Below are 15,820 nucleotides of genomic sequence, written 5' to 3' on the forward strand. Positions count from 1 at the left end.
CGTGGCCCATGATCTCAAGTCATGGACCACCATCCGAACTTTACGGGCAAGTTATCCACCAGCTTCATCTATAAGTACCCTCCGTTGGTGTTTCACAGAGGTATCGACTCTTCTCTGAATACTCACAAGCACTCACAAATAGTCTTACTTTCGAAGTTTTCCTTTGCGTACATCACTGACTTGAGCGTCGGAGTGGATGCGCCGGAACAACTTCCGGCGCTCCCCTAACATTCTGTGGTTTCAGGGTTACTACTCAAATCATCCCGGGCGTTGTCATTCAGGTGACAGGGAGCTCAACCACCCTGGGCCATCAGTAGCTCGTATTAACGTTCGCATATATATCTAAACACTCGACTTGGCAAATCGCCCACCCGGCTACCACCCGATTTGCCCGGTTGACATCATTGGCGCCGTCTGTGGGAAACTGTAGCTGAAGACGTAGATATGGTTACCACTCGTAAAACTACGGGGAACCACTCTGGTCCTCAAAATCCGGAAGGAGGTCAAGAAAATTCGTTGCCCAGTCACCTCCCAGAGGAGTTGGCTCAGTTGATAGCTGCTGCGGTCCAAAAAGCCCTCGCCGAAAGGGGCCTACCTGAACCCAGTCATTCAAAGGAAAATGAGGCAATGGGAGAGTCTCCTCTTGAAAAAGAAAGAGACCGAGAAGAGAATTCCCAGGCATTTTCCAAAGCTCCTACCTTTTCTATGGTCCAGGAGCTAGAAGATTTAAAGAAGAAAGTGAAAGAGTTGGAAGCTAAAGCAGGGTCATCTCAGGTTTCAGCCCCGGATGCTTCCCAGGGATGCCCTTTCTCCCTGGAGATTGTGAGTGAGCCCCTCCCAGCTCATTTCAAAGCTACCAAAATACGGGAGTATGATGGAAACTCAGACCCTAACGAGCATCTCACCCGGTTTGAGAATATGGCCATGTTACATTGCTACTCTGACAAAATCAAGTGCAAGGTGTTCCTCACCACCTTAGTGGACTCTGCCCAGAGGTGGTTTGAAAAGTTGAAACCCCGGAGCATACAATCTTTTGCAGGTTTCAGAGACACTTTCTTGCACCATTTTAGCAGCAGCAAGAGGTATAAGAAGACTGCCTTTAGCTTATTCGAGGTAAAGCAATCAGGTGATGAATCTCTTCGGGCGTACATTCGCCGGTTCAATAAAGCATCCCTGGAGGTGCCGGCTTGTGCTCCTGAAACCAAAACTACAGCGTTCACTCAGGGACTCAAGGAGGGAGATTTTTTCAGGTCTTTGGTGAAAAAGCAGCCCGGGAATTTTGAGGATCTGCTGTCCCGAGCAGAAAAGTACATAAACATGGAGGAAGCGCAACGGCAGAAGAGGGAGTCCACCCGTCGAGAAAGAAATGATCGAGTCGGGAAAGCTGAGGACAACGCCCGGGGAAATAATCTCAGGCGTTTCTCTAGATACGCCCCCATGAAGCCGCGCAGGGATGAAGGAGTCCATCTTTGCAGCGGTGATCAGGGACCCAAATTATATCGGTCACCTCCAACCCTGCCACACGCTCCCAAGATGTGCTCCTATCATGGAGAATGTGCTCACAGCACAAGTGAGTGCCGACGACTGAAACGGGCCCCTTCCCAGTCGGGCCCCGGGGAGCAGACACAGTTAACAAAGAAGCCCCGGGGGCTCCCGTGGGTAAATAAAGATGCAGGGTACAAACCGGGGGATAAAGGCCAGGTCAGACAAGAAAAAAAAGATAATATCGGTCAAACGTCTCGTGGTCGGGAAAACAGGGACGGAGGAGGGTCGCCCACCCTTGGGGTGATTAAAATGATCTCGGGGGGATCAACGGATGGAGATTCCAACCGGGCCAGGAAAGCACATTCCCGACAAGAGAGTTTTGGAGTGGAGGATGTAGGGAGGGATGAGGGGCCGGTGATCAGTTTTGGTCCCTGGGATCTGCAGGGAGTCAGCCTCCCACACAATGATGCCCTGGTCATCCAAGCGAAGGTGGCAAATTATGACATCCGCCGGATTTTCATCGATTCAGGAAGCTCGGTGAACATTATTTTCCAGGAGGTCTTGGATCAGATGGACTTGGAGGGCTACCAGTTGCAGCCAGTGGAAACGGCATTATTCGGATTTGCTGGCCACACAGTTTACCCCCGGGGGGAAATCACCTTGCCCCTCACAATAGGAGCTGAGGAGCTCAGGAAGACGGTGATGACGGTTTTCACGGTGGTAAGTGCTCCTACCTCTTACAATATCATTTTAGGCAGGCCGGCTATGAACGCTCTCCGAGCTATAGCCTCGGCTTACCATCAGAAGTTAAAGTTCCCGGTGGGGAACAGAGTTGGAGAAGTAAGGGGAGATCAGCCCTCTTCCCGCAAGTGCTATGCGGAAACCGTCAAAGTTGAAAATAAAAGAGCCCGACGAAGTGGAGAGAGTAGGAGACCAGGGAAGGAGGAGGTGCACTCTATCCAACAGGTATACATGGTGGAAGGGGAGGAGCAGGAGGAAGTAAGCATCTTACCCGGGCAGCCCTTGAAAACAACAAAGATAGCCCGGGATCTTGAGCCAGTGACCCGGGCTCAATTACTACAGTGCCTAGCAAAGAATGCGGATATCTTCGCATGGTCCTCATCAGAATTGATAGGAATCTCCCCCCACGTAGCAGAGCACAAGTTAAATATCATCCCGGGTTCTCGGGCAGTAAAGCAGAGGAAGAGACACTTCGGTCCCGAGAAGGATAAAGTAATTACCGATCAAGTGGGGGAACTATTGAGGGCCGGGCTGATTAGAGAAATCCAGTTTCCCACCTGGCTATCCAATGTAGTCTTGGTACCCAAATCAGCTGGCAAATGGAGGATGTGTGTTGACTTCAGGGATCTAAACAAAGCCTGCCCAAAAGACTGCTATCCCCTACCCCGGATTGATCAACTGGTGGATTCGACATCGGGGTATGAATTGCTGTGCTTCATGGATGCCTACCAGGGGTACCATCAGATCCCCTTGGCCCGGGAAGATCAGGAGAAGGTTAGCTTCATTACCTCGGGAGGAACCTTTTGCTATGTGGTCATGCCCTTTGGGTTAAAAAATGCCGGGGCTACATATCAAAGATTGATGGACAAGATATTCACCAAGCAAGCCGGGCGGAATATCGAGGTTTACGTAGACGATATCTTGGTGAAATCTCGGGCACACAATGAGCTCATCCCAGACCTCGAAGAGACTTTTTCTACTCTCCGAGAGTATGGGGTGAGGTTAAACCCAGCCAAATGCACATTTGGAGTTAAGAGTGGCAAGTTCCTTGGGTTCATGGTCACCGAGAGAGGAATTGAGGTCAATCCGGAGAAAGTCAGGTCTATTACTGAAATGGCATCCCCAAAATCAGTCAAGGATGTACAGAGGCTCACAGGGAGAATCGCCGCCTTATCACGCTTTATTTCTCGATCTGCACACCGGAGTTACCCTTTCTTCCAAGCCCTAAGGAGAGCCAAAGAGTTTGGCTGAGATGAAAAATGTGAGAAGGCTTTCAAAGAATTGAAGAATCACCTAGCCGGGCTCCCTGTCCTTGAGAAGCCTGGACCCGGAGAGAAACTTTGGGTGTACCTTTCGGCTACCGAATATGCTGTCAGCTCTGTACTGATCCGAGAAGAAGGTACTGATCAAAGGCCGGTCTATTATGTGAGTCACGCACTCAAAGGGCCCGAGGTTAGATATACCGAAGTAGAGAAGGTGGCTCTGGCCCTGATAATTACAGCACGAAAACTTCGCCCGTACTTCTTGTCTCATCCTATCACGGTGCTGACCAATACCCCTCTCGGGAGAATCATGACTCAGCCAGAGATCTCGGGAAGGCTGGTAAAGTGGACTGTAGAATTGGGAGAGTATGACATCGAGTACCAACCCCGGAAGGCGATTAAAGCCCAGGCCTTGTCAGATTTTATCACTGAGATGATTGTCCCCGATATCGAGGGAATTTGGAGGATATTTGTAGACGGGGCTTCCGGCAAAGATGGCAGCGGGGTGGGAGTACTATTGATATCACCCACCGAGGAAAAAATACAGTTGGCAGTTAAGTTGGACTTCCGGGCCTCCAACAATGAAGCAGAGTATGAGGCCGTTATCATCGGGATAAAAGCAGCCCGGAATGCTGGAGCTACTCGGGTCATTATTTATACAGATTCGCAGTTGGTAGCCCAACAAGTAAAGGGAGCGTATGAGGTCCGGGAGGAGAAGTTTGTAAAATACTTGACTATCATCAGGGAGTTATCAGCATATTTCATAGATTGGAGCGTAGAGCAGATTCCCCGAGAGAAAAATACTGAAGCCGATGCCCTGGCAAAAATGGCGGCTTCACTTACTGACTATCGGGAACCGGGTATATCTTACCACACTAGCCTGGTATCCTCAGTGGATACCGAGCCTCCTAAAACCCGGGAAGATGATTGGGCCACCCCCATCCTTGACTACATCTCCCGGTCCCATCTACCCGAGGATGCCAAGGAGGCCAGTCAAATCAAAAAGAGAGCATCTCGTTTTGTTGTGATCAATGACATCCTATACCGGCGGTCTTTCCAAGGTCCCCTTCTCAAGTGTATCTCCGGGGACGAGTCCATTTATGTTCTAAGGGAGATTCATGAGGGCTGCTGCGGAGATCATCTTGGAGCAACCTCCCTGGCTAGGAAGGCTTTGCTCGCTGGATTCTGGTGGCCTACTATGCATCAAGATTCTGCCCGGGTGGTCCGCTCATGTGAGGGATGCCAAAGGTATAGCAACATTAATCACCACCCAACTGCCCTGATGAAGCCTATCCGGGCCTCTTGCCCTTTTGATCAGTGGGGCCTGGATATCGTGGGATCCTTCCCTGTGGCCCGAGCTCAAAAAAAATTTTTGCTCGTAGGGATTGATTACTTCTCTAAATGGGTGGAAGCAGAGCCCCTGGCTAAAATCACGGAGGGAGAGGTTCTTAAATTCCTATGGAAAAATATTGTCTGCAGGTTCGGGATTCCCCGAAAGCTTATATCTGACAACGGCAGGCAATTCCAGGGGAATAAAGTCAGGGCTTGGTGCGAGGAGATGAAGATTACTCAGGCTTTTACCTCAGTTGCTTACCCACAAGCCAATGGGCAGACTGAGGTAACCAACCGCACTATTGTCCAGGCACTCAGAGCTCGATTATACGGAGTTGGAAAAGACTGGGTAGAAGAGTTGCCCAGTGTTCTTTGGGCATACCGTACCACACCTCGAACGGCTACTGGGGAAACACCATTCAGCCTGGTGTATGGTTCTGAAGCAGTGCTCCCGGCCGAGATCGGGCAAACCTCAACCCGGGTGCACGCATATCCGGAGGATAATGATAAGGCCCGGGCCAATGAACTCGATCTCATTGAAGAAAGGAGAGAAAGAGCGGCAATCAAAATGGAGGCTTATCGGCGTCGGGTGATGAAAACTTATAACCAAAGGGTCCGACATCGGGAATTCCAGATAGGAGATATGGTCCTGAAAAAAGCAAATCCGGCTGGAGATGTTGGCAAGCTTGAGGCCCGATGGGAAGGTCCTTACAAGGTGGTGCGCAAAGTTAGCTCAAGCACTTATTATCTTGAAGATGGGCAAGGCCGTTGTGGGGACCCGGGCTCTAACTCAATTCTTTTGGGATTTAATTGGATCTTTGTTCGAAAATGTGGGTCAAAAATTTGCTTTTAACATTAATTCAAATGTATAGATAAAGCATAACATGTCGTTAACTGAAATAAACAACATAATGTACATACATATCTGTCTGGTACAATCATACACTAGTGTTCGAATCTCAAATACAAGTAGTTCAAATCTAAACAGAAACTACTGGTAATCTGCTACTACACCCGGCATCACCACGCTATCAACTCAACTCTCTCATCCTCGTCGTGACCCTGATCCTGCCCCACCTGTTGCCATGCACACATACAGACACGACAACAGCCGGATAACTCCGGTGAGAACATATCCCAGTATAAAACATGTATGCATGCAATGTAATAATCATGTACAAAAGCATAGCATATGTAACAAGTAACATGAATATAAATCTAAACATGTAGAAGAATACAAATCTGTATTCCACAATTCAAATCTTGACTCGACTCTTTTCTAATCTAGGGATCCCGGTGTGAATAAGACGGTCTGTCACCTACCCAGCCACTCGGGGCAACGGTACGTCTTATTCCTAGACTTCGGTCAACTCTGTATCGAGGGTCTACACATATAACAAATCTGTTTCTATGCGTCGATACACCGAAACGTCTAGTTTTGGCAAGTCTGCCAATCTCTCCTATCTCAAGACTCGAATATAAATCAATAAACGAAACATTACATAATCAATGTAATAACTATCTAGTATGTGATTTAGGGAAACTCGTATCAAATCTGAATCGAGTTGTGCAATCCCGTGACCACATGAATTATACCTTTCTTGTCGAATCGTCGGTGTCGCAGTCGACGACTCGAGTTCACAATAACCAATATAATCTGAAATGGAAATGTGTAGACACACTCTATCAACAAGCATCTCAACTAACTCAATGTACAAATCTGTAACTGATTTCAATACAATTCAACGGCGTAACGACTTATTTCTCAATACCGGCCAACTCAATCTCAACATAACAATATCATAATCAATCTCAATAACTCATAATCTCATCCAATACAAACATGTATACCAAATTCTGCATAATCTTCACATAATACATGCTGGAAAATTGAACCTATAGCATACGACATCCGTAATTCAATCCGTTTACGTTTCTACGATGCTTAGCATATCAAGAACACATATTCGCAACAAAATCATAAGTTCCCCAACATCCACAATCTGAATCATGCTGGAATTATATCAAACTTACGTCACTTTGTAGCCTTCAATGCAAGGAACACAAATCTTACCTCAGAATTAAAATCGGATGAACAACTCTTGCATAATTCTACTTTTTAGCATGAAGAAACTTGAAGGATTTCTTGGGAGCTCTCGGTTCTGAATTCTGAAGAATGAAGGAGTGATGTGTCAACATAACATATATATACCTCATGCCATGTGTCAAGACCAAAATCGAAGGTGGCAATTTCGCATGCAGACCGCGGGTGCGGTGTCTCAAGAGCGCGGGTGCACTATGCTCACGGCGAGTTCATCCAAAAATGTAGCACTTAGACCGCGGGTGCGGTCCTTACATGACCGCGGGTGCGGTCTCACACCGCGGGTGCGGTCGTGCTAGCACCGCGGGTGCGGTGTCTGTTCGCACATTTCCCTCAATTTCCTCTCAATGCACCGCGGATGCTGTATCTCTAACACCGCGGGTGCGGTGTGGCTTCGGCCATGCTTCAAAAATTCCACTCTATATGTCATGCATTCTCATGGTTTCAAGTCTCACATCAATGCCAATTGACAATTCTCGAGCCTTACAGCCGTCCTCTCAAAAGGCCCTGGAATGCTTTCCATCTTAAGAAATATTTTCCTTAGAAGTTTTTGTAAATCCCTTGTAAATACTTGGCAATAAAAAGCAAGCTTCAGGAAAGTTTATTTTAAAGGGCCCGGGTGGTACCATGCCCCGGCCTCCCTTCAATTTATTATAAAGGGCCCGGGTGGTACCATGCCCCGGCTTCCCCTCAAACAATTTATAAAGGGCCCGGGTGGTACCACGCCCCGGCTTTCCCTTCAGTTTATTATTAAGGGCCCGGGTGGTACCATGCCCCGGCTTCCCTTCAATTTATTATTAAGGGCCCGGGTGGCACCACGCCCCGGCTTTCCCTTCAGTTTATTATTAAAGGGCCCGGGTGGCACCACGCCCCGGCTTTCCCTTCAAGTTTATTATTAAGGGCCCGGGTGGTACCATGCCCCGGCTTCCCTTCAATTTATTATTAAGGGCCCGGGTGGCACCACGCCCCGGCTTTCCCTTCAGTTTATTATTAAGGGCCCGGGTGGTACCATGCCCCGGCTTCCCTCCAATTTATTATTGAGGGCCCGGGTGGCACCACGCCCCGGCTTTCCCTTCAGTTTATTATTAAAGGCCCGGGTGATACCATGCCCTAGTTTCCCTGCAATTCTTATTATTAACAGAGATAAAACAAAGACACACGGATGAATGAGAAAATCCATTAAAAGAGAAATTATTACAACTACCGTAAGAAGAAAAATAAACAAAAATCTAAGGGGCAGTCTCAGGCTCTGAGTCCTCCTCCACCTCGGACTCTTCCTCATCCGGGATCTCTGCACCGTCCTCCGGCAGGGAGCTAGCAGCCCGGACTAAGTCTAGGAGGCTCTTCTTCTCCGGAGGCAGTAGACCTGCTTCTTTCACTTGCCCCTTACATTTATTAAAGCCCGCCTTGAAATACGGAAAGGCTTTATTAGTCACCAGCTGCTGGAATTCCGCAGTAGCAAGAAAAGCAACCCGCCACTCCTCTTCTAAGGTGGCCCGAGCTGCAAGATTCGCCTCCAGTTCACTCACCCTCTCGGTGGCCAGCACGAAATTATCCAGAGCGTCCCGGGCATCCAAATCTAGCTTTTCAGCTCGGGCCTCCGTCTTCTCCAGTAAAGCCTTCAGCGAAAAGATCTCTGCCCGGGCTTCTCCGATCTGGCCCTGCAAGACATTGATTGTATCTTCCTGGCCCCGTAGTTCCCCCGCATGGAGGTTTTTAAGTTCAGCAATGCGGGCCAGGGAACCTTCATGAAGAGCGGTGGCAGAGGTGACCCGGGCCTCTGTGCTCTCTTGCAGGGCACTCATCTTCTCAAAAGCCACCCTGGCCAGCTGCCCGCTCTGTGAATAAGCAAAAATCACATAAGGAAAAGTATTACCAGTAAAGCAAAGAAGCAGAAGTAAGGGGAGAGAGCATACAGCCAGCGCGAGGTTAAAGCTCTCCAGCATGAGATCCCCGGCCTTCGAAGCCTGTAGGATAGTCTCCTCGGCAGGAGTCACCACCCGCTTCAGTATTTGGAAGCCCATCTTCGAGCTCCCGGCCGAAAATATAGTCCCGGGCATTGCAGGAGGAGTAGTGGTGGCAGGAAGGACCTGAGAGGACCCATCGGGGGACACCGGGGGGACGGGCCCAGACCCCTGAACCATATGGGTAATCACCCGGGACTCAACACGAACCAGCTCCCGGGCAGCTTTCCTTTTCCTGACAGTCAGAAGGGGCTGGTCCGGAGACTTGTCCCCCTCCTCAATTATAATAACCCCGTGTTCCGAGGGCCCGGTAACCTCGGCAGGAGCTGGGGTCTCCTTTGTAGCAGGCACTTGGAGTACCGGCCTCTCCTCGACCGGGCCTTCAGTGGCCACCCGGGATGAAGACCCCTGATGCTCTCGGGCCCTTTTCTCAGCAGCAGCAGCTTTCCGGGCAGCCTTTTTAGCGGCCTTTTCCTCAGCTATTTTTTGGATGAAGGCCTCTTTCATCTCGGTTTCTGCAAAAGAAATTATACCAGGGAACAACCCATTAAAAACAGGTAAAGCGTAAGGTAAGTAAGGAAATATAAATGGCAAGCAGAGGAAACCTACCGGAGCGGGAGGGGTCAAACTCCTCGATGATGCGATCGGTAGGGTCCTCTATCCTGGGACTCAGCCCGAAGGCCATCAGGAGCTTTTCACTAAGGAGGGCGGAGGAGCTATACACTTTTCCTCCCACCACCTCCTCGCTCAGGGTGTAAGAGTCTAGGGTGCGGTAATTTTCTGGGAGACCGGGCTGAGCGGGGAGGGCAGAAATAAACCCAGCCGGGCACTCGGGAAGACGGGGAAGACGGATATAAAAGAACCGGCGTTTCCAATCCTTGACGGAGGAAGGGATATCTCCGAAAAGTTTGTGGTGAGACCGGGTCTTGAAGGAAAAGGCGTAATCGCCAATATAACAGATAAAGAAAAAATTGAAAAGGGAAGGCTCAAGGGATATGTCAGGGTACATAGAAATAAGAGTAAAAAAGCAAGTCATCATCCTGATAGCATTAGGATGGAATTGGTTAAGGGAAATACCCAGCAGGGAGGATATCCCGACAAAGAAGGGGTGGAGGGGAAACCGGAGACCATTAGCCACCTGGTCTCGGAAGAAGGTTAGACACCCTTCTGGTGGTTGGTCAGCCCGGTTGCTAGGGCCCGGGATGATGATGTCAAAATTAGGAGGGATGGAGCCAAGAAGACGGATCTCCTCGGCTGATTTGGCTCGAAGGGAGCTGGCCATGGTGGAAAACCACGGCAAGGGGCCAGTAGCAGCAGCCTGGGCTGGAGAAGAAGCAACCCGGGCTGAGGGTTTTGAAGAAGTTGCCTTCTTCTCTTTCTTCTGGAAGCTTGAAGACCCAGCCCCATGGGAAAATTTTAGTTTTTTGGGAGGAGGAGAGGAAATTGGATTTTGGGGGCGGAAAGTAGAAATGGGAGAAGCAGAAACTGATGGGCTATCAAGCAGGGCCTCTTCCTCAAATTCCGAGGAGCCGTGGTAGATCCTACCCGATGTAGAAGAAGTATGAGAAGAAGACATGACAAAGAAAGGGACTTACAAGGATTGTTGTTGAAGAAAAATAGTGGTCGGGACGTCGAGGATGCAGCGGAGGTTGTGCAGAGTTTCGAGACGCGAGAGCTTGAGTTTGCTAAAGAGTAAGGAGTGATGGAGAAGGAGACATATATATAGGAACGGGGAAACGATCTGGGCCGTAGATCTAGCCGTAATCCAAAGGCCCGCATGGGTTCAGAAGAATACACCTGGATCGTGGATCTCCGCCATTGATCTGAATGGATACGGACGAACGGGATGCACCTTGTCAGCTGTGCAGGGCAGGTGAAAGGACGTGTAATCATGAGGGTGTCAGACTGATCGGCTCCTCGGAATATGGAACATCTCCGACCGTTCGGATGAGAGAGAGGGGCACGTGTCATCAGGGCGGTCTGAGTAACATTCCGAGAAGAGAGCCAACGTGTTATTATCTCAAGCCCGGGAGGTTTAAGGCCTCGGCATCTTACCATATTAAAGCCCGGGAGGTTTAAGGCCCTGGCATGTTATTATATTAAGCCCGGGAGGTTTAAGGCCCCGGCATGTTATTATGTTAAGCCCGGGAGGTTTAAGGCCCCGGCATGTTATTATCTCAAGCCCGGGAGGTTTAAGGCCCCGGCATCTTATTATATTAAGCCCGGGAGGTTTAAGGCCCCGGCATGTTATTATGTTAAGCCCGGGAGGTTTAAGGCCCCGGCATGTTATTATGTTAAGCCCGGGAGGTTTAAGGCCCCGGCATGTTATTATCTTAAGCCCGGGAGGTTTAAGGCCCCGGCGTGTTATTATCTTAAGCCCAGGAGGTTTAAGGCCCTGGCATATAACTTTAAGTTCAGGAGGTTTAGACCTCAGTATTTTATCTTAAAAGCCAGTGAAGTTTGAAGAAAATACAAACATACGCGAAATAGAATATTATTAATGGAACCGGCGCCGTATTACAGCTGACATCCTAGAGTCTACACGAGATTGCCACGCAGACATCCAGTGGTGCAATTCAGGGAGTGGGAGATTGGCAAGGGACTCGGTCGCAGCAAGCTTGTTCAGTTGATTCCTTTCCTTCCGCAGCATTGCCTGCAGCAGGACCTGATCAGTGGCTAGCTCTGCCACGCGCGCCACGTGAAATTCCCGCTTGTATCTCCTCGCCAGTGCTCTCTGCGGCCGGGTGAAGGCCAGGCCCTCCTGGTGGGAGCGTACAAGATCATGAATCTTACGCCGAGTGGACATGACTTTCAAATGGATGAACTCCTCGATAGTCCTCTTCAACGAGTTCAGGCGAGCGCGCGTTGAGGGGGGCAAAGGGCCGTAAGGGCGGCTGCAGACAGTGGATTCGCTTGAACTCGGCATCTTGAAATGTTGTTCACCTCACCTGCATCTGCTTATTTATAGGCAAAGGGTACTGAATACGGGGAAGCCGAAGAGTTCCCGTCTTTACCAAACGACTGCGCATTTATGTAGCGAAAAAGTTAAGCGCCGCCGTTGGTCTAAGAATACGTATATGGTCAGTAAACGCCTCGTAAGTTGTTACGATCAGGGGGAGGGATGTGAACAAATATCAATGTCGCGGTGTCATCATTGCCTCGGAAAATGAAACGTCTCTCCATGAGATTTTAAGGTTAAAAATCAGAAGGGTGTGGTGGTGACACCATACCAGGGGTCGGGAGTCTTAGGTTACCGGCATTTTGTGAAGCCCGGGAGACACGTGGCCCCGGCGTTTGTGTTAATGTCTCGGGAGGTATTAGGTGTGGTAATTCCAGTGAGTCATCTCATTAGATAATGGTATACAGTTTGTGATATATCAGTTGAGAGATTCATAAATGGTCATATTCGAACAGTGACAGAGAAAGAAACCGAGATAAAGCTGTATTTAACCATATACATTGGCACGCATTACATCGTCATATTTCTCTTCTATTACAATTATTCGTATCTTCAACCAAGCAGACAGCGGGGGAGGGGAGCCTTGCATGAAGATAGGAGAACCAAGAATGTTCTTCAGGAGCTTCAATTCCTTCCGAAGCATTAGTTGATATACACGGCCATCAGTGAAGATGTCCACCCACTCAGCTATGTGTAGTTGTTGGCGCACTTTCCTTAGTTTGGATACCAGGGCCGGGGTGACGGCTCCCCCAGAATCGTAGAAAAGTTTCAGTTCTTGAAGCTTTTCCCAATATCTGAGAACTTCGTTAAGCACTTCGTCCTCTATGAGGGATTTTTGGACTTCCAGGTTGGGCTCCCTAAGGGCTTCAAGCATCCCTGGAGTTCTGGAGTTGCTGGCACCGGCCATATCTATGGAAGTAATCGGCAAGGGATAGTGGAAGGGTGGGAGGACACCATATGTATATATATAGGAAGGAGGAGTGTATCACGATCATCAATTCCCGAATATATCAACGGTTGAGATGAGTATTGGAAGTTGCACCGAGCAGGCGAAAAGACAGGCGTAAATATCGAGATATCATAACAGTCTTCGAAACGCGAAACATTGCGGATAAGTTTGAATCTTAGGGCTTACGACAGCATTAGCGATGATATCCACATTTGTAGGATTCTAGAAGACTCCGCTATCACCAAGAGAACTGCTTTGTACCAATCGGGACAGCGAGACAGACTCTAGCCCGACTTTTTTAGGAGGGAGTGGTGATGCCCCAAGGGAACCCGGGCCCCGGATACAGACCCTGACCCGAGAGGTCCTCAAACTTGGGCAAGATTAGAGCAGGGAGAAAATATCAAAATGCAATTACTTTCATTAAACCGGGGTGAAAAACGGGATTCCGGATCTTCAGACGCCCGGCAAGTTGTGCACTCAGTAATCTGAAGAATTCCCAATGAACTACTTGGCGAGCCACCGCCCAGTGAATAATTAGCCAATACCCGGGGTAAAAACTTCCCGGTCCGAAAAGTACCTCCGAAGCACCCGGGTGGAAGATATCCGGGGAAGAGACACGTTCTGACTACCACGTCTTCCGGACATCACTGAGCCCATCCTCCCACACTCCATGACCAAGTCCACTCCCAGTACATGGCCCACCACTTTGCAACGTGGCCCATGATCTCAAGTCATGGACCACCATCCGAACTTTACGGGCAAGTTATCCACCAGCTTCATCTATAAGTACCCTCCGTTGGTGTTTCACAGAGGTATCGACTCTTCTCTGAATACTCACAAGCACTCACAAATAGTCTTACTTTCGAAGTTTTCCTTTGCGTACATCACTGACTTGAGCGTCGGAGTGGATGCGCCGGAACAACTTCCGGCGCTCCCCTAACATTCTGTGGTTTCAGGGTTACTACTCAAATCATCCCGGGCGTTGTCATTCAGGTGACAGGGAGCTCAACCACCCTGGGCCATCAGTAGCTCGTATTAACGTTCGCATATATATCTAAACACTCGACTTGGCAAATCGCCCACCCGGCTACCACCCGATTTGCCCGGTTGACATCAGGTGGAATCACGTTTAATAATTGCAAGTGGAAATTCTCTAATTATAATACTTGCCCAAAAATAATGTAGGGTTTTTTACTTTTTAGATTAATTTAATATTAATTTAAGTGACTCAATTTCAATAATTTTTAGTCCGAGTAGGTTAATAATTTTGCCCCACCATTAATTCTAACAGTCCATTTAACGACAATATTTGTTAATACATAGTCTAATGAATAATCAATGAATTCCATATATTCTAGAATAGGTATTTTGTGAGACGATCTCACGGATTTTTATCTGTGAGACGGATCAACCCTACCGATATTCACGATAAAAAGTAATACTCTTAGCATAAAAAATAATATTTTTTCATTGATAACCCAAATAAGAGATCCGTATAAAAAAATACGACCCGTAAAATCGCCTCACACAAATTTTTACCTATTGATAAATGTTGATATTTAGTTACAATCTTGAGATAATGTTCCAAGAATAGCATTTCAGTAACCAAACTTGATTATAAGTTTACTATTTTTGTCGATAAATTGAAAAAATGGAATTGAGATTATATTTTGTTTTTTATTTTTTTTAAAAGTCGTTATTCATATAACCCAACTATAAATGACCTGATAAATTCAATCCAGCTTAATAAGGTGATTCGGGTCCACGAGAAAAGGTAGGAAGCGAGCGCCGGCAGTGAAAATGACGGGGTTGAAAAGGACGGCCGTTAAAACAAACGGACAAATCGTTCCCCGAAGACAGGCAGGCAGTTGAGCTACCGTGTCTGCGTTAACCTCTCCGTCGCCACGTTGGACTGTACTATCACCTCAAGATTCTCTCTGTTCAATTCTGAAAAAAAAAATCCGGAGCACACTTCCCACACTTGATTTCGATTTCTTGTGCATTTCGCATTATTTTATTATTAAAATTTTTTGGTTTGCTTTCGATTTCAGGTGTTTATATAATGTATTTTATTGCTCAAAAGGTGAGCTCGTTCACCTTAAACGTCTCTCATCCATGGTTCGACAGGATTATGAGAGGAAGTAAATCATGGTGACTCAACCAATCAACAGCAGCTAGACATTATGCTACGCCGCGCACAAGAAGCTCCCCCTCATTGGAGGGAATTTAACTCCCACACTGCCGCTTGCGAGACTCGATCCCTGGTCATTGCTCCAAGATTCACTGCTGCTGACCAACTGAGCTAAGCTCATACGGGCTATATAATTTATTTTTATTATTTTCATACAAAATTATAAAAGTAGATGATCTCTTGTGAGAGATAGTCTCACGAATTTTTATCAACGAGATAGATCAACCCTACTAATATTCACAATAAAAAGTAATAATCTTAGCATAAAAAATAATATTTTTTCATGGATGACCCAAATAAGATATCTATCTCACAATTCGTGAGACCATCTCACACAAGTTTTTGTCTTTTATAATAGTTGTTGATAGTTATGGTGTTGTCATTAAAATAATGAATTAGATATTATTAAATTTTAATTTTTTTAATTATTTATAAAAAAATTTAATTTTTTTAATTATTTATAAAAAAATTAAAAATTAAATAAAATAAAAAAAATAAAAATTTTGCACCGAAGGGTTGGAGTTGCCCTAAAAGTTATATAAAACTCCACTATTTTTTTTATAAATTACAATTTGTGGACAGTCTCCATTGTATAGTCATTTACAGATAGACTGATTAGAATAGGAATTAGGAATATAATAGGCTGAAAGGAGTCAGGAGACAATAATAGAGCTGGGAGAGTACTTAAAAGCAATATATTCCATATATAATAATCCGAGTTTTAAAAAAAATGTTACAAAAGCTATAAAATGATTAATTATCAGTAGTTCATCTACTTGTTTTATAACTTATATTCAATAATTACACCCTAAAATATAAATCCCACACTCTACTGA

The 15,820-nt window shown here is 47.1% G+C and overlaps 1 protein-coding gene across 1 annotated transcript; it reads left to right on the forward strand.

Moving 5' to 3' along the window:
- Positions 1-444: 444 nt before the first annotated feature.
- LOC140804486 (uncharacterized) lies at positions 445-3,477 on the forward strand. The gene has a single exon (XM_073160526.1). The coding sequence runs from the start codon at positions 445-447 to the stop codon at positions 3,475-3,477; it is 3,033 nt and encodes a 1,010-aa protein (XP_073016627.1).
- The last annotated feature ends 12,343 nt before the right edge of the window (positions 3,478-15,820 follow it).

The sequence above is a fragment of the Primulina eburnea genome, chromosome 11 (genome assembly GCF_022965805.1).
Source record: "Primulina eburnea isolate SZY01 chromosome 11, ASM2296580v1, whole genome shotgun sequence".
In the NCBI taxonomy this organism is placed as follows: domain Eukaryota; kingdom Viridiplantae; phylum Streptophyta; class Magnoliopsida; order Lamiales; family Gesneriaceae; genus Primulina; species Primulina eburnea.